This window comes from Triticum aestivum, chromosome 5B (genome assembly GCF_018294505.1).
Source record: "Triticum aestivum cultivar Chinese Spring chromosome 5B, IWGSC CS RefSeq v2.1, whole genome shotgun sequence".
In the NCBI taxonomy this organism is placed as follows: domain Eukaryota; kingdom Viridiplantae; phylum Streptophyta; class Magnoliopsida; order Poales; family Poaceae; genus Triticum; species Triticum aestivum.
Genome location: NC_057807.1, coordinates 316,134,974 through 316,154,322, shown reverse-complemented (window position 1 = coordinate 316,154,322; position 19,349 = coordinate 316,134,974). Strand labels below are relative to the sequence as shown.

The 19,349-nt window shown below is 46.6% G+C and overlaps 1 protein-coding gene across 1 annotated transcript; it reads left to right on the top strand.

The window, feature by feature from the left end:
- The first annotated feature begins 2,945 nt into the window (after positions 1-2,945).
- LOC123116033 (NDR1/HIN1-like protein 6) lies at positions 2,946-3,926 on the top strand. Its single transcript, XM_044537047.1, has one exon. The coding sequence runs from the start codon at positions 3,096-3,098 to the stop codon at positions 3,723-3,725; it is 630 nt and encodes a 209-aa protein (XP_044392982.1). The 5' UTR covers positions 2,946-3,095; the 3' UTR covers positions 3,726-3,926.
- Positions 3,927-19,349: the final 15,423 nt, after the last annotated feature.

Here is a 19,349-nt window from a genome sequence, read left to right as displayed (position 1 = left end):
GCGAATTACCCGGCGCCCCCCAACATGCGTGCGTCGGGGCGGTGGAGGCTCGGCGCTGGAGCGTCCCAGTTCGCCTGTGCCCGACGTCGAGCACTCCACATACTTCCACGCCGAGATCGAGCGTGTGCGGGCCTCCCTCATGGAGGAGGACCACGCCCTCCCGGAGTACGACCCCCACAACCATGAGGCGTGGGTGGCGTACTTCGAACGCCGGCGGGTGGAGCAGCTTGCCTCCGTCAACAACGTGCCGGTAGTCAGGGGGCGCAACAACAGCAACGGCCGCCGCCTGTGGTGGGGCGCCCCTGGTCGCACGCTGCACGACATCCTTGAGTACCTCGAGGGCGACAACGATCTGCCGCTGCAGTACCCGACGGCCCCGACCCCCCGTCGGAGTGTCGGCCTGTGGCTGCCGTGGCGAATGCTGGGCGGATCTTCCTCCTCCTCCTCCTCCCGATCCTCCTCCCACTCCTCCGGGTCGCCGGCGCTCATCAGCGTCAAGCCCGAGCCCGTCAAAACACCGCTTGACCGGCGCACCCGCAGCGCCGACATCGTCATCAACGAGGGCGGCCGTGCCTCCTCCTCGACTCCTCCCCGCCTCGTCAGGCCGAAGACGGAGCCGGGGCTCGCCGCCGTGAAGAGCGAGCCCGATGACGCACTCGACGACGAGGCGGCCATGAAGTGGGCGTCGGAAGATTGCGCGTGGCTAGAGGTGGAGTGCCAGCGCCGCGCCCTGGAGGAGAACACCGCGCGCCGCTGTGGGCACAACGACGGCGGCGTCATCGTGCTTGAGGACAGCAACGACGACGCGCCGCCGCCGGCCAAACCAGTCCGCCAGGGCGACCCCGACCAGGGATCCAGCAGGGATAGCCGCATGAAGAAGGAGAAGGACGACGGTGACGACGGCGGTTCAACGAGTTCTTCGGCCTTTAGGCGCGGCCCTTTTGTTTTTGAGAGAATTCCTTATTTGACCCTTTTTTAAAGTTTGGTTCCCTTTTTGGCCTAGAGTTTTGTTTTCTCCCCTTTTTGACACCCAAACTTCATTTTGTTCCCTATGTGACACTTTCGTCAGTTTTGGCTAGTAACGGTGTTAAGCCTGACTTAAAAAGACTGTTTTACCCCTAATGTAGTATGTGAACAGATTATTTACATGCAAACACAAAGGTAATGTGAAATATTTTGTCATGTTTGAATAAGTAAAGAAAAGGAAATTATTTACATGACTAACGCGGCATTTAGCCTCTACTGTAGCACAGTGACGAACCCATTTACCCTCTACTGTAGCCTATAAATTTGTACGCATTAATCTAGCGTGTGATAAGTTAGAACGTGGCATGTCAATGGGTCATGTCGCATAGATGTGTTCATGCCTCAAGTGCTGCACATGCACAGGCCATTGCGATACAGATCGGCTCTCAGGGATCGAGCTGCAATACGTGGCGGGTTGTGTTAGCCCAGTACAGACTACGCGAGTACTTCGGCGAGGGCAGCGCGTGACGATGACAATGACGGACGAAGCAACAGACTTCCGACCGAGACTAGCAAAGCTAGCTACGTACGCCACACACGTACGTACACCGGTAGTAGACAGAAGCATCTGACGCATGTATAAAACAGCAGACTAATTGATCTTTGCTTGATCGACCCGGCTAGTTGCACACATAGGAAACGCACGCAATAGCTAGCTGATTTGATACCCTCTTTGTGTCAATTTGAGATTGCTTTTACCACACTTGCCGCGTGGTGTTGGTTTGATACCCTAAAAATGAATAAATAAATAAAGCTAGCTTGTTTGATGGCCGCACAAACGTACACATGTACACATGTATCTAACCGGACATGACACAGGTGCACTTCGTCGTATTTTTTTGTTTGTTCACGTCCCTCATCTACCCTTTTCTAATGACATATTACCATGAGGGGTAAAATTGTCTTTGCACATGCTAGTTAACATCTCTGGATGAAAAAAAGGATGAAAGTGTCATAGAAGGCACAAAATGAAGTTTGAGTGTCAAATAGGGAAGAAAACAGTTTTCTGGGCCAAAAAGGAAACTAAATTTTACGAGTGGGCCAAATAAGGAATTCTCTCTTTGTTTTTCTTTAGTTAAATTTATGTTTTCTATGTAAAAAATTGTCAAACGCCTAAATATATGTCGTGTTTGCCGAATCTATGCCCCTGTTTTGCCGAATTTTGACCAAATATCATTTTGAAAATGTTTAAAAAAGGGCGTCTGGGGCCGACCCTGGGGCGGCGACTAGGAACCCGATCGCCCCAACGGCGAAAATATCGCCGGTTCGCCCCCAAGCGGTGCTTTTCCTAGCCCCTAGGGGGGGGGGGGTGAACGGCTGGAGATGCTCTAAGATTCGATATGATAGGCGTTCGCATTGAAGCCCCGATTCAAGGAACGACCTTTGAAAATGAGTTCCAAGATTCATGCATTTAAATCCGAAACTTTCAAAATCCTATGAGATTTTTAGCATTTAGGAAGAAAAAATGGCTTAGCACCGCAAAAGTTATATTGAGTATTGTGTGGACAAGTCAACAATTTTTTAGGTGTCTACGTAGTCGACGATAAAGTCTTCTTCCACTAAAAGAACATTGCATCACCGAAAGGCCCCAAAAATGCAACAACCAGTGCTAAATCTAAGACTTAAACTCTTGATTCCACCGTAAGAAATCTAACCAGCTCTCACTTCACGTGGACAAGTCAAGAACTAAACATGTGACGAATAGCTAAATTTCCGAGACCTAATAATTACTTGTGCGAGACCAATCTTGACTTCCGACATATAATTAGCAAACACATGCCCGCTGTTCTCTGGCCATTCGTCTCCACTCCATGTTTAATTCCCCGACATTCCCTCGCAACCTCTCTTACCAAACCGAAACAGCGCCCATATTATAACCAACGGCCTCGTCCCTTCCACGCACGGCCTACCCCCCTCCCCACCTCGCCGCCCCCTGCCGACGTACGACGCCGGCCTCTCGCTCAGAGCTCCCGCCGCGGCCGGCCGGAGGGACGTCGTCGATATCAATCCCTAGCTCGCTAGCTGCGCATACGTCATACGCACGTACCTAGCTTAACAATAATCACGCCATGGGGAAGCGCAGCGCCCCCCGCTACCCGGAGGACGAGAACAAAGGCGGCGGCGTGTGCTGCTGCTTGTGCGGCTGCTGCTGCTTCCTCTTAGTCCTCCTTGCATTATTGCTCGGCTCCTTGGTCTACCTCGCCTACACCTTGAAGCCCAAGGCGCCGTCCTACTCCGTGAGCAAGATGGCCGTCTCGAAGTTCGACTTCAGCTCCTCCGACCTCACGCTCTACACTAAGCTCGTCGCCACCGTCCGCGCCGAGAACCCCAACGACAAGATCGGCATCAAGTACGCGGACGGCTCCCACACCGTCGTCTCCTACCGCGGCACGCCGCTGTGCTCCGGCAAACTCCCCACCTTCTTCCAGGGCCACAACAACGTCACCATGCTGGAGATCTCCATGGAGGGGCGCCACGGGTTCGGGTCCGGCCTGCAGGAGGCGCTCGAGGAGAGCGAGAAGTCCGGCAACGTGCCGCTCGACGTGTACGTCACCGTGCCGGTGCAGCTGCTGCTGGATACCTACGACTTGCCGCAGCTCAAGGTGAACGTGCACGCGGCTCTCGTCGTCGACAGCATATCGCCCAAGAAGGCGCCTACCATCAAGTCGGCCACTTACCAGGGCAACGTAGAGTACTGATGTGGTACTCAATTACCGGAGGGCTGGGTTAATTAACTACTCAAGCAGGAATTGACCTTTTGCTCTTCGACATATTCGTTGGTTGATTGTCCAGTGGAGCTGGGGAGGAATGGATACACATGTTTGTACTGTGATGTAACCTCTAATTAACGCTGTAGTCAAATGGGTTCCAAATCATATTATTTGGTTTGTTTCGTCATCGTGGATTTCCCACGTGGAGTGGACGTCCAAGGATTATCTAATGCTCCTGAGCATCTCAAGATTTGTGGGATCCTTTCTCCTATATTTTTGACAAAATCTATGAAGCATACGCATTGCTAGAATCTGAAACTTTTCCTAGTGCCAGATATTTCCCGAGTGCATTTTCTCGAGCACTAAGGACTTGTTTGGTTGCCCGTACGAGGCCCAAACAGACCCGCACAGAAAGAAATTGGTTGTTTGGTTGCCCGGGCTCACTGTTTGGCCTGCATCGCATGATGTTTAAAGCATCCCACAACCACGCCCGCCAGGAACCGCCAAATCGGTAGTTTCTAGCGACAACGGCTCAGCCAATTGAGGGGAGGGGAACGTGGCGCAGAGATCATGCGACCACGGAGCTGGCGCGAGCCCTCGCACGTCTCTGAAAAATCGGTGGGAGAATTCGGGTTACCTCCTACCGATTCGGTCGCTCTATATAGTCCCCCTTCACCTCACCGCCAAAACTCATGCCACCATCCCCCCCCCCCCCCCGCCCTTTTGAACTTTCCCTCCAACGTGGATCGACACTGACGAGCAGGTAAGCGATGCTTCTTCTCTGGCCGGCGGTCCACGGGGGCGGCAACTCATGTCTCCTCTTCTCCGGTCTGTTCCGTGTCTCCCTCGAGCTGCAACAATAACCTCCGTGAGTTCAATCACCCATTTCTCCCTACTCATTCTAGCTAGATCTGAGAACATGTGGTAGGGTTTGACCTGAGAGCATGTGGTAGGGTTTGATCTATGACCATCTTGTAGCACTGCACATTGCCGATATGTGAGAATGTGATGTTGTGGTAGCTATTGGTGACGGATTTGTAGCATGTTAGGGTTGTATCGTAGTGTTGAACACAATGGATCGGTAGCTAGTTGTGATGGGTTGGTAGAATGCTTGTTGTTGGAGGTTGCTCATATCATGATGTGTTGACCTAGATGGTCTGGTAGTTTGTGCTATGCTTACTTTCCATGTGTGTGTTGCGATTGTAGGACATGGCCACACAAATGCAAGAGGTTAGTGATGCCATTATCCTGTCCAAGAGCCCATTTCAACTGTCCTATGTCAAGGACCCCCAGCCACCAATTGAGGACCATATGCCTCCTGATTTAGATGTGTTCCAGGGTCCTCCTTTTGTGCCTACAACATTTGTGCTCGTTGTGCCAAATGCTGCTGCTACGGCCGCTGCAGAAAAGGTAGCTGCAAAGGCAAAGAAGGATGGTAGGGGGAACACCATGAAGTGGCAGCCGTTCATGTCCACCTTCATGCTTAACAAGATGTGTGAGCTCATATCAAGTGGGGTTAGGACTAATAAGGGCTTCAAGGACGTACACTTGAACACCTTGAGAAGTAGGTGTTCAAGTTCTTTGGCCAGGAGGTGACCTCCACCCAGGTCTACAACCACCCCAAAAAGTGGAGAGCTAGCTGGATCCAAGTGTCCAAGATCAGAGACCTTAGCGGCTCCTCGTGGGATCAGACCACTTGCTCGATCATTCTGAAGGCAGACCACTACCAAGGTCGTGGTTAGCTCACGTCCCCCTTGTCCTTGTTTAAGCTTGTCAACCATTGTCTTCTTGCAACTAACCACGGTGTGTTTCTTTCTTAGGACCATTGATACATCTCAAACATATCTATAATTATTGTTTGTTAAATGCTATTATATTATCACCTTTTATGATTTATATGTCATTCTATATTATTTTTCTGCACTAATCTATTAATTTAGTGCCCAGTGTCAGTTCCTGTTTCTTTGCATGTTGTTGGTTTTGTAGAAAATCCATACCTACAGAAGTCCAAACATGATGAAAATTTAAGAGGAATTTTTGTGGAAAATATGCAATACTAGAAGCTTCGGAGGGAGCCAGAAGTGGGTTGTGGGCCCCACAAGCCCAGGTGGCGCGGCCGCAAGGGGGCGCCAGGCAGGCTTGTGGGAGCCCCAAAACTCTGTTTGACTTAATTCCCATCATATAAATTATGTGATTTCCCGAAAACCTCCAAGCGACACCCGAAAGAATTTTATTGCCACCGCAAGCCTATATTCTGAAGCGATCCCATCTGGAGCCTTTTTCTGGCGCTCTACCGGAGGGGGAGGGGGAATCATTGGGGAGGCCGTCTTCATCAACCTTGTTGCCTCCATGATGATGCGCGAGTAGTTATTTCAGGACCTACGTGTCTATAGTAGTAGCTAGATCTCCCTCCCCCCCCCTCTCTCTCTCTCTTCAATACAATGATCTTCTCTAAGATCCATGCGATGTAATCTTTTGCAATGTGTTTGTTGGCATCAAACGAATTGTGGGTTAATGATCAGATTATTCATTCAATTTATATGACTCTCTTTCTTTGCTGCATAATTTTATAGCTTTGTATTTCTCTCTGATCTATCCATCTACTTTGGCCAAGTTAGATTGATCTATCTTCAGTGGGAGAGGTGCTTTTTAGTAGGTTCAATCTTGCCGTGAACATGTCCTGTAACATGAGGGTCAAAGGCATGTACTTTATTGTTGCTATTAAGGATAAAACAACGAGGTTTGGTCGTATTGATTGATCTTATTTTGTCTATATTATGTCATCTTGCTTAAAGCATTATTCTGTTTATCATGAACTTAATACTTTGAGATGCATGCTAGATAGCGGTCTTGGGATGGAGTAATAGTGGTAGATGCAGTTGGACTAACGGTCTACTTGTTACAGACGTAATGCCTATGTTTTATTATGACATTAATGATCACAATTATAATTATGATAAATTATATTAATTGCCCAATAGTAATTTTTCTACCACACCATTGCTATGCTTTCGAGAATGATTCTACTAGTGAACCTATGGCCCCCGGGTCTATTTTCCATCAATACAAAAAGTCTCCACAATTGATCTTTTATTTGTTCTTTTACTTTCTGTCACTTTGCATATCACTATCTACTTGTTGCTAGCAAGAACAAGGGGGAGTGACATCCCCCTTGCCTTTGTTGGGTGCAAGCAATTGTTTTGTTTGTGTGCAGGTGTTGTTAAAGTTGTTAGTGTGGTGTCTCCTACTGGTTCGATAAACCTTGCTTCTTAGCTGAGGAAAATAGTATCTGATACTATACTACTTCAACCTTCCTCTTTGGGGAAATACAACAACTCCATTGTGACTAGAAACCACCCCAAAGACATGGAGTTTGTCAACACACCCATCCAAAATTACAACCAGATCCATCATATCTTCTCCTTTGGGCTGGCAACCGACAAGCATGCCGTGGGCTCTGGTGAACCGCTCGGTTCGTCCATGCCTGAGTTCCCTGACACCAGGAGATAGAGATCATGGTCCTTGTCCTACTACTCACAAGGGCTTTGAGCACGCCCTTGTGCTTGATAGGAAGGGGAAGAGGAGTGTCTGGATGGAGGACAAGGTCGGTGTCTTCACCAGCATGACTGTGGCCGTTAAGGAGGTGGCAACCACAATAAGAGAGAGCAAGTCAGTCGACGTCCACCCTAACTTATACACTGTCGTCATGGACCAAGGTGGCTTCAACCAAGAGGATCTCATGTCGACTCTAAGCCACCTGTTGGACAACAAGGCCCGGGGTGTTTGGTTTGTTTCCACGGCAGACGCTCATAGTGACAGTGCAAAAATACCATCAGATCCCTCAACAAGGGTCCACTACTTAATAGTTTAGTGCACCATGCTTTACGGCTTAGAACTGGGACTTCAAAAACATTTTGAACGCCACAAAGCATATGAGATGTTCCAAGAGCTGAAATTGGTATTTCATTCTCATGCCCGTGTCGAGAGGTATGAGACCTCTGACAAGTACTTTGCCTACAAGATGGAGGAGAATAGCTCATCTAGTGAGCATATGCTTAGAATGTCTGGGCACTACAATCGCTTGAATCAAGTGGGAGTTAATCTCCCAGATAAGATAGTGATTGATAGAGTTCTCTAGTCACTATCACCAAGTTACTGGAACTTCGTGATGAACTATAATATGCAAGGGATGACGAAAGTGATTCCCGAGCTCTTCGTGATACTGAAATTGACAAAGGTAGAAATCAAGAAAAAGCATCAAGTGTTGATGATTAAACAAGATCACTAGTTTCAAGAAAAGGGCAAAGGGAAAGAAAGGGAACTTCAAGAAGAATGGCAAGCAAGTTGTCACTCTCATGAAGAAGCCCAAAGCTGGACCTAAGCCTGAAACTAAGTGCTTCTACTGCAAAGGAAATGGACACTGGAAGCGGAACTACCCCAAATACTTGGCAGATAAGAAGGATGGAAAAGTGAACAAAAGTATATTTGATATACATGTTATTGATGTGTACCTTACTAGTGCTCGTAGTAGCCCCTGGGTATTTGATACCTGTTTGGTTGCTAAGATTAGTAACTCGAAACAAGAGCTACAAAATAAATGGAGACTAGTTGAGGGTGATGTGACGATGAGTGTTGGAAGTGGTTCCAAGATTGACATGATCATCATCGCACACTCCCTATACTTTCGGATTAGTGTTGAACCTAATTAACTGTTATTTGGTGTTTGCGTTGAGCATGAACAAGATAGGATCGTGTTTATTGCAATGCGGTTATTCATTTAAGACAGAGAATAATTGTTATTCTGTTTACATGAATAAAACCTTCTATGGTCATACACCCAATGTTAATGGTTTATTGGATCTCGATCGTAGTGATACACATATTCATAATATTGATGCCAAAAGATGCAAAGTTGATAATGATAAGTGCAACATAATTGTAGCACTGCCGTTTAGGTTGGTGTAACGCGCATGAAGAAACTCCATGCCGATGGGCTTTTGGAATCACTTGATTATGAATCATTTGATACTTGCGAACCATGCCTCATGGGCAAGATGAATAAAACTCCGTTCTCCGGAACAATGAGCGAGCCAATGACTTATTGCAATAATACATACTAATGTATGCGGTCCGATGAGTGTTGAGGCTCGCGGTGAGTATTCCGACCTTCACAGATGATTTGAGCAGATATGGGTATATCTACTTAATGAAACACAAGTCCGAAACATTTGAAAAGTTCAAAGAATTTCAAAGTGAAGTAGAGAATCATCGTAACAAGAAAATAAAGTTTCTACGATTTGATCGCGGAGGCGAATATTTGAGTTACGAGTTTGTCCTTCATTTAAAACAATGTGGAATAGTTTCACAACTCACGCCACCTGGTGAAAGTGCAATCATGCCCTTAATCATATTTTAATGTTGATGACAACACATATGCTAGGGACTAATCATGTTTATCAAGTATATCCCATGATTGTGTCTCAAAGACCGTGTGCATGGATCATGACTAGGGACAAAAAGCATGTAACTCAAGAATGGAGATACAAGATGTTGACTTCATTTATGGTTTGTTATTGAGTATAGGGATCCCGCACTATTAAGAGGGGATCGATGGATCTAGTGAAAAACTTGCTCAAAAGCCACTTTTTCTATACCTTGCCTTCGGACGTCCGGTGTTCTACGGACGTCCGGTCCCTCTTGATTTCTCGGACGTCCAACCACTTCCGGACGTCCGGTGTTCCTTTACAGAAGCATTTTTACGGATGTCCGGAACTCTCCGGACGTCCGACACTTTCACAACAGAAGCATTTTTACGGACGTCCGGAACTCTCCAGTCGTCCGTGCTCCAGATGTCCGGCCCAGATCGGACGTCCGTATCCTGTACACTGGGTTGTGGCTCACATTTTCACAGTGGTCGGTCGTCCGATGACTGTTGGACGTTCGGACCTATTTGTGCCTCCGGACGTCCGACGTTCTCCGGACGTCCGGCCCATCCTGTACACTTATGTTTCTCCAAACGGTCACTTTTACCCACCACCTATATATATACCTTTCCCTTCCACGAGATAGGGTTGACCATTCACTTTGAGCCTATCAAGAACACTCCTCACTCTCTCTCTCTCTCATTCATCCACACCAAATCCTAGATTCCCAAGTGTTCTAGGAGCATTTGAGAGAAGTTCTCCAATCAAGTGATAGATCCACTCCTTCCCTTTCTTTGCACCAAAGGAACTCGTGACTTGAGCAAGTTTTGAGCTTTTCCCCATCGTTCTTGTTACTCTTGGAGGTTGGAGACTCCTAGGCGGTAGGAGTCATTCGGAGAGGAATCGAACTTTGTGATTACCCTCAGAAAAGTTTGTGAGGGTTTGGAGACCACCCCAAGGTCTACCACTAGTGGTTGAGAAACGCCTCCGTGGTGTTGTCTCAAAGGGAGAATAGGGTGAGCCTTCGTGGCGTTGGTGTGCCTTCATGGTAACATCCACCTCTCTAACGGTGACTAGCTTCTCTCCAAGGAAGTGAACATCGACATACATCCTCGTCTCCCGGAGTTGTGGTTATTCCTAACCCTAACTCTCTACTTGTGGTTACTTGTCTCTTTACATTTACGTACATCATATTGTGCTTGCCTACTTACGTGTTTGTGTTGTTTGCTTAGTACTTTGTGCTCACGTGCAATTGTTAGGCTCATCTTCATATTCCGCATTATTGCCTAAAATTGCCAAGTGATAATTAAAATTTGTAATTGTACCTATTCACCCCCCTTCTAGGTCCATCTCGATCCTTTCAATTGGTATCAGAGCCTCGTGCTCTATTCTTGTGGCTTAACCGCCCTAGAGCGAGATGAACCCAGATGGGACTCCCCTGGTTGTAGATCCTAAGGATAAAGGCGAGTTTCTTCTGAAGTCAAGTCCTTTACGTCTCAGGATCTAGAACGGGCCCTTGCTAAGCAAAAAGAGGAGCATGATGCTTCTCTTGAGGCCTTGGTCCAACTGAGATTAGCCACGTTGTCCGCGGTGCTTGCACCACACTCAAGTGGTGTGGGTTCGAGGCCAACCGTGCCTACATCATCACTTGGTCAACAACCTCCTAGCAATGAACACGCCAGTGTTCCTTGGCTTTATGCAAGACCTCAGGTTGAGAAACCAAGATATAATCCTCAAGGCAAACCTCCTTTACTTAGTGCTACTTCCGATTTTGCTTTGTGGAGAGTTGCTATGCAGGATCATCTTCGACATGGAAACGATGAGATGCTGGAGATCATAGAGTATGGCTATCATGTGGTTGATCCAAAGAACCCCACACCAAGAGAAATATATGACAAGAACCTCAATGACACGGCAATCATGTGTATAAGGAGAGGTATGGATGAAAAGCAAAGGAGACCGTTCATACACATCACAAGTGCCAAGGAACTATGGGAAAGTATTATACGATCCAAGACTGGCACTTCTACCCTCCGGAGTGCTCAATATGAAATTGCCAAGGGGCAATTGCAAAACTTTTGTATGGAAAAAGGTGAAACCCCCAATCAACTCCTTGAGCGTCTCATGACTCTCACTGCGGATATTGAGTCATGTGAGTGTGACAAGACACAAGATGGATTCAACATGACTAAGAGGTTTCTTGTGGATAAGTTGCTTCATGCTCTTGCTCCATATCACCATCAAATGGTGTGGGACATAAGACAACACCATACCTTCAAGGAAATGACTACAGATGACATCATATCCACCTTCCAACTATTTGAAGAGTCAAAGGCTAATGCCACAAAACATCTTGCCATGCATGGTTCCCCATCATCAAAGATCAATCTTGCATTGAAGGCCAAGCAAGTATGTGAAGATGAGCAAAGTGAAGAAGAAGAAGATGATGATGATGATGAAGATGGTGATGAGATTGAATCCGACGAGGGCCCTTCGTATGAAGACATGGCTCTTTTTGTCAAGAAGTTTAGCGCGGGAAAATTCAAGGGAAGATTTCAAAAGAAGAAAGTAAGAAAATGCTACAACTGTGAAGAAACCAATCACTTCTCCAACGAGTGCCCTTATGAGAAGAGAGAAGATAAACCAAGGTTTCCCAAGACCTTTCCCAAGAAGAAGTTGCCAAATCCTTTGAACTCCAAGCTCAAGAAGAGAGATGGAAAGGCAATGGTTGCTCAAGAAGAATCTGATCCGGATGATGTTAGTGGTGTTGCCGGAGTTGCTCAAGACTCTCAAAACACTTTGAGGTTAGTAAACAAGAGTGGTGACGTGGTCACCTACAACTACATGAAAGATTACAAGGGCAACGCTCACAAGTGCCTAATGGCAAAGGCCATGGTTGAAGAAGGAGAGGACCAAAGCTCTTCTGACAAGGTCAAGGTAACTCCACGATCAAATCCTCCTCTTTTCACACCTTCTACTCCTAGTGATGAGTATCTTGATGCGGAGGATAGCTATGAGGATGATGATCTAGATGATCCTATGATTGCTAAACTTAATAAGTTCATGTGCTCCCTCAAAGGAAAGAAACTCACTATGTTTCGTATGCTTATGGAGATGGTGAGTAAGCACACCATCACCATTAAGGAACTCGAAACCCTCGTCACCGAGGAAAAGGAAAAGTGTGAAATCCTTGAGCGGAAAGTCCAATATGAGGAAGCACGAAATGATGAACTATGCTTAAAAATTGGTGCAAATATTGATGTTCACACTAATGATCTTGCCTCCTTGAAAAAGGCTATTGACTCTTGCGAAGAGTTAATGAATGATAAAAGTAAGCTTGTGAAGTCTCATGCTTCTCTATCTAAGGATTGTGAGCTTCTATCCGTGTCTCTCAAGACTAAGGAAGGAGAGCTCACCGTTCTTAGAAAGAGTTTTGAGACGCTCAAACTTACTTATCTTGAAACTTTAGCCAAGGCTTACTCTTCCCCTATTATAAATGTTGATGCTTGTACTACTAACTCTAGTAGTGATCTAGCATCTATTCTTGAGGAAAATCGTTTTCTCAAGGCTCAAATTGAGAAAGGTCTCATGACATGTGCTCAAGGGCAAAAGAATCTTGATGAGATTTTGAGCCAACACAATGAGGTGTTTGCCAAAGAGGGACTTGGGTTTGACCCGAGCACAAGCAAGAAGAAGACGTCCTCCCAAAAGTGCACAACTCCTCTAAAAGAAACATTTGTAAGAGAAGGGCACAAGGAGAAAGGTAAGGTTGTGAGTGGGAAGGCCACAAGGGGCATGCCCACTCTCAACAAGCCTAAAGAGTTCATGCCTCCTTCCTATGTACTTCGTAAGACTAAGGATGGAGAAGTCTTTGCAAAATTTGTTGGTCCTCGAAATGCATTCCGGTTCTATGCTATTTGGGTCCCTAAGACCCTTGTAACTAACTTGAGAGGTCCCATTGCAAAATGGGTGCCTCTAACCAAGTCCTAATTGTGTGTAGGTAAGCTTCTCCGGTGGAGTGAAATGGGTGATTGATAGTGGATGTACAAATCATATGACCGGAGATAGCAAATTGCTCTACGATTTCATGGAAGCTATTCAACCATTCATGAGCATTATGTTTGGTGGAGGTTCAAAAGGACAGGTACTCGGGTTGGGCAAGGTGGCTATCACAAACGACATGTCTCTTGCAAATGTTATGCTTGTCCAATCCCTTAAATACCACTTGCTTTCTGTTCGCCAATTGGCTTCTGTTGGTTATGATACACTCTTTGGACTAACGGATGTGAAAGTCTTTAAGAGAGATACTCTCGAAGTGGCTTTTGTTGGAGAGTTGGATGGCAACCTTTACACGGTTGATTTCTCGAAAGAGAGCACATTCCATGCAACTTGTCTAATGGCCAAGGCTGACAAGGGGTGGCTATGGCATCGCCGGCTAGCCCATGTCGGCATGAGAAATCTTCAAGATCTCTTAAAGGGGAATCACATCCTTGGACTAACCAATGTCTCTTTTGAGAAAGATCGTGTGTGTAGTGCATGCATAGCCGGGAAGCAACATCAATCAAAGCACCCACCCAAGAACATAGTATCTACTTCAAGGCCCCTGGAGCTCCTTCATGTGGATCTTTTTGGGCCTCCTTCATGGGATAGTCTTGGTGGGAAAAAGTATGGGCTTGTCATTGTTGATGATTACTCAAGATATACATGGGTGTTCTTCCTCAAGTCCAAGGACGAAACGAAGATCACCTTCATTGATTTTGCCAAGCAAGCCCAACGCAAGTTTGACAAAGAAATCCGGGCAATAAGAAGTGACAATGGCTCTGAGTTCAAGAACTATACCTTGGAAGAATTTCTTAGTGATGAAGGGATTGAGCATCAATATTCAGCTCCATACACTCCTCAGCAAAATGGTGTAGCCGAAAGGAAGAACCGTACACTTGTAGAGATGGCAAGGTCCATGTTGGATGAATACAAGTCACCACATAGTTTTTGGGCCGAAGCTGTCAATACCGCATGCCATGCATCAAACCGGCTCTTCCTCCGCACTATATTGGAAAAGACTCCATATGAGCTTCTAACTGGAAACAAGCCAAATGTCAAGTACTTTCGTGTATTTGGGTGCAAATGTTTCATCCTCAACAAAAGAGAACGGTTAGGAAAATTTCAATCCAAAACAATTGAGGGTATATTTGTTGGCTATGGATCAAACTCTCACGCCTATAGAGTCTACAACAAATCCAATGGATGTGTTGTAGAAACTTGTGACGTGGTGTTTGATGAATTTAATGGCTCCCATGGGGAGCAAGTTGATCTAAGTGATGTAGGTGAAGAAGATTCTTCTCAAGACATTTTGACCATGGGTGTTGGTGCACTTCTTCCTATGGAACAAGAACCTCATGATGATGAAGAAGAAGATGGAGGTCTCACACATCATCAAACTACTTCAACATCCATACCACCACAAGCTCCTATTGTTCAACCGATACCCTTAGCCCAAGTTGAAGAGGATGATCAAGTCTCTCTTAATGATAATCATCAAGAACAAGATCATCATCAAGAGCAAGAACAAGAAAGTCCAATCATTGATGATGAACCTCAACAAATGCAATATGAACAAGAAGATCTTCCTCCACACGTGAATGATCCATATGTTGAAGATGTGGATGATGGACATGAAGTTGAACCTCGTGAAACCCTCACCTCCATCATGCCTCGAGTGGCCGGTCGTGTTGATGTTGACAAAATCCTCACCGGCATCTCGGAAGGTAGAGTCACTCGTAAACATTTGACAAACTTTTGTGCTCACTTCTCGTTTGTGTCTAGTATTGAGCCACTCAAGGTACAAGAGGCATTGATGGACAACGATTGGCTAGTTGCTATGCAAGAAGAGTTGAACAGTTTTGAACGCAACCAAGTGTGGTCATTAGTCAAGAGGCCATCTACCGAGCACAACGTCATTGGAACAAAATGGATTTTCAAGAACAAGCAAGATGAAAATGGTGTAATCATCCGCAACAAGGCAAGGTTAGTGGCACAAGGGTACTCACAAGTTGAAGGTTTGGACTTTGGTGAGACCTTTGCCCCCGTTGCCCGTCTTGAATCCATTCGCATCTTACTTGCTTATGCCGCTTTCAATGGTTTTACATTACATCAAATGGATGTGAAGAGTGCTTTCCTTAACGGTCCTCTACAAGAAGAAGTATATGTGTCACAACCACCCGGGTTCGTTGATCCCTTTCACAAAGACTATGTGTATAAACTTCATAAGGCTTTGTATGGCCTCAAACAAGCACCTCGTGCTTGGTATGATCATCTGAAGAAGTTTTTACTCGATGATGGTTTTGTGAGAGGGGTGATCGATCCCACTCTTTTTACTAAGAGGGACAAGGGTGATTTGATCCTATGCCAAATCTATGTAGATGACATCATTTTTGGTTCTCCTAACATTCATTTGTGCAAGAAGTTTGCGGCTTCAATGACCAAGAATTTTGAAATGTCACTCAATACGGATTTGAAGTTCTTTCTCGGATTTCAAATTCAACAATTTCAAGAAGGAATTTTCTTATCTCAAGCAAAGTACCTCAAGGATATTCTAGAAAAGTTTGGTATGTCTGATGCTAGTCCATGCAAGACACCCATGCCAACCAAAATTACTCTCACCGAAGACACAAATGGTACTCCTTTCGACCCATCTACTTACCGCTCTATGATTGGTTCATTGCTTTATCTTTGTGCATCTAGACCAGACATCATGTTCAGTGTATGCATGTGTGCTAGATTTCAAGCTTTCCCTATGGAAAGTCATCATAAGGTGGTTAAGCATATTCTTAGATACCTTGTTCACACCCCAAAGTTGGGCCTCTGGTACCCCAAGGATGCTAAGTTTGATCTCATTGGGTACACGGATGCGGATTAGGCTGGAGACAAAGTGGATCGTAAGTCCACAGCCGGTGCATGTCAGTTTCTTGGACGATCCTTGGTAAGTTGGTCCTCGAAGAAACAAAATTGTATTGCTCTCTCTACCGCAGAAGCTAAATACATTGCTGCCGCTAGTTGTGCAACTCAGTTGTTATGGATGAGGCAAACTTTGAAGGATTACCGTATCACCTATAGAAATGTGCCTCTTCTGTGTGATAATGAAAGTGCCATCAATATTGCTGAGAACCCCAAAGATCATCTCCGCACCAAACACATTGATATTAGGTATCATTTCTTGAGAGATCATGTTGAAAAGGGTGATATTCACATTGATCACATTGGCACAGATTTTCAACTAGCCGATATCTTCACCAAACCTTTAGATGAAGCAAGGTTCTGTCGACTTAGGCGTGAACTTGCTATCTTGGAGCTTGACAACATTATGTGAAATCTAGTACCCATTCATGCATGAATCTAATGTCTTGTCATGATGTAGGCATATACTTAGGGGGAGACCTTCAATTCATGAATCTTCTCACCCTACTTAATGCATAAAAAGAACCAACACTCTCAAAGTAACCATGGGTCTAGACCTATGGTGCTTTAACATGATGGAGTAGTGACTATGCACTCAAAGTTCAAATCTTTCCGTGTCATGTCATGTCTACTCATACATTGTGGCATTAGCCACCACTTGTAGTATATGACTATGATTGAGTGAGGTAGGGTATTAGTTACTACATAAATAAATTTTTACTATGGACGAAAATTGTCTTCTCCTCATCATGATCAGCACTTGCACCTTGCCCCATGTCAAACTTTTGGCGTCGGACGTCTGTAGGTTCCGGACATCCGTGTGGTTCTTCAATACCGGTAGTCCGTAGGCATCCAGACGTCCGTAAATTCTTCTCTAATTACCATCGACCGGTCGTCCGGCCTCTCCGGACGTCCGTGAAATCCTCTCTGGTTCCCTTAGTTGGCCTAGATGCCAAAACGTCGGACGTCCGTAAGTCCCTGGATGTCCATAATAATCCTTCTGTTACAATCTGTCCGATCGACCGAGGCCGTCGGTCGTCCGTAAAATCATCTCTGTCATCCTCTATTTTCTGTTGGTCCCGACTCCGGTCGTCCGTACCCCCCGGTCATCCGGACGCCTATTCGGCTCCGGTCGTCCGTAGGCTCCGGCCGTCCGAACGTTTTTACTGGCCACTATATATATTGCGCGGTAGGGTTTCTCAACTGCACATCTTTTATCCGCTATTTCCCCACCGCCGCCGCCGCTCCTGCCGTGTGGCCACTCACTGCGGCCGCACGCCGCCGTGCCCCTCACCGGGGCTCCTCTCCGCCGCGGATCTGCGGCCCTGCTTGGCGCTGCTCAAGCCCGGCGACCACCTGCTTGGCGTTTTCTCCTTGGTCCAGCCGCTCGTCTCCTCCGTGCTCCCTTCAAGGTAGGGCATAACCTTCCCCCTCATGCATTCACCCTGATCTGTTGAGGGGTGTTGACATGTGCCTTCCTTCTCCCCTAGGTCACGATGCCTCGGTCCAAGCACTCAGCTCGCAAGCAAGTCGCCGGAGGGCCGGCTCGTCCGTCTCGTCGTGGTGGCTCCGACGACTCCCAGGAGGAAGATCGCCCACGGAAACGTGCCGCTCATCCTCCCAGCTCATCCAGTGATTCCTCCTCGGAGGGGTCGGACTTTGAGGATGAGCTTGAGGAGGTGGATGCGGCCCCGATGGTTGGTGTTCGCGTCGCTGCAACCAAGCCGGGCACTCGTCGTCCAACCTTTCACCCTCCTCCTCCTCCAGTGCAACCCCACGGTGATGCTCGTCACATCTCAATTGAGCCTCCACTGCCACTCGGTCGTCATGTTAAGTGTTTCAATGAGGTCCCCAAAGCTTCATATCTTAAATTACGTCGTGATGTAGATCAATTTACTGTTGTTAGGTATTCTCAGGATAGTCGCTTTCGCACAAATGTCCAAGCCGACATTTTCACCATGATTGTCATCCCTAAAGGCTTGTCACTTCATGTCTGCATTGATCTTGAGCACATTCGCAGTCATCTGGAGAAATATCCGGGAGCCATTGAGCTCATTGAGTCGTCCAATCTAGCTGCTCCATTCGCCTTTCAACATGATTTTAACCACGCTGCCATTCATCAGTTCTATGCCACATGTTACTTTGCTCCTGATAACACTGTCACATGGATGACCTCAGACACTGCACTCACAACATCTTATGCTCAGTTTGTCACTGCCCTTGGATTTCCCGACACTGGGTTCAAAATCCACAAGAATGACCCCAACCATAGGCCCAAGGGCATTGCGGTTTGTGCGGATCTCCTTAGACCTATATCAACTTTGTCTGCCACTGAAAAACAAAAGGGTCTAAACCAAGTCTCCATTTGGCGCTTTCCATTCAGCATCATTTATCAGTGTATCATCCGCACCATCTATCCCAAGATGGGTGACAAGGGCTCCTGCAGCAGCTACTGCATTGATCTCATGCATCGCCTCTTCACATCTCCTAAAGGGAAGATCAATGTTCCACACTTTCTATGGCATGAGATCCGCCTTGCTAGCTTCCAGCACAAGAGGGCTTTTCCTCATGCACCTTTTATTCAGGCTTTTATCGAAAGTGTAGCTCCCTTTCCCATTGCCCGCACTCATGTACATGAGCGATGGGTCATTCCCGCTCACATGGCGGCTGATCATGTTCCTCCTCCTCCCGCTACTGCTAGTCGCACCGCCGCTAGTGTTCCTTCTCATGCTACCCATCCTCCTTCCAGTGCTGCCCCCTTTGGGCGCATTGCTCGTTTTCTTGGGAAGGCTCACTCTGCCATGATGAAGATGTTCACCTGCCATTGCTCCCAACACCACGATGTGGTCACTCGCATGGTCACTTCCAAGAACGCTCTGAAGGCTCGTCTGAGAGACTCAGGAGTGTATGATTTGAGTGACGATGAGCGTTTTCCTGCAGACCCCCCTTCTGACTTTGGTTTTCCCTCCGGTCCTGAGTGGGCTGATTTCTTCGACGAGGCTGGTGGCAGTGGTGTTCATGATGATGATGATGAGGATGATCTCTAATGCTATTATGTTTTCCCCCTAGTTCTCTATTTTTTGGATACTTGATGCCAAAGGGGGAGTAGGCTCTATATGCATGTTTGTCTAGCTCATTATGTAATCAAACTTATTGTTATGGTTATGTTTTAGCTTGTACTGAACCTATGTTATGAGTTTGTTGAATCTGAGATTTGGTGAATCTACATGTGATG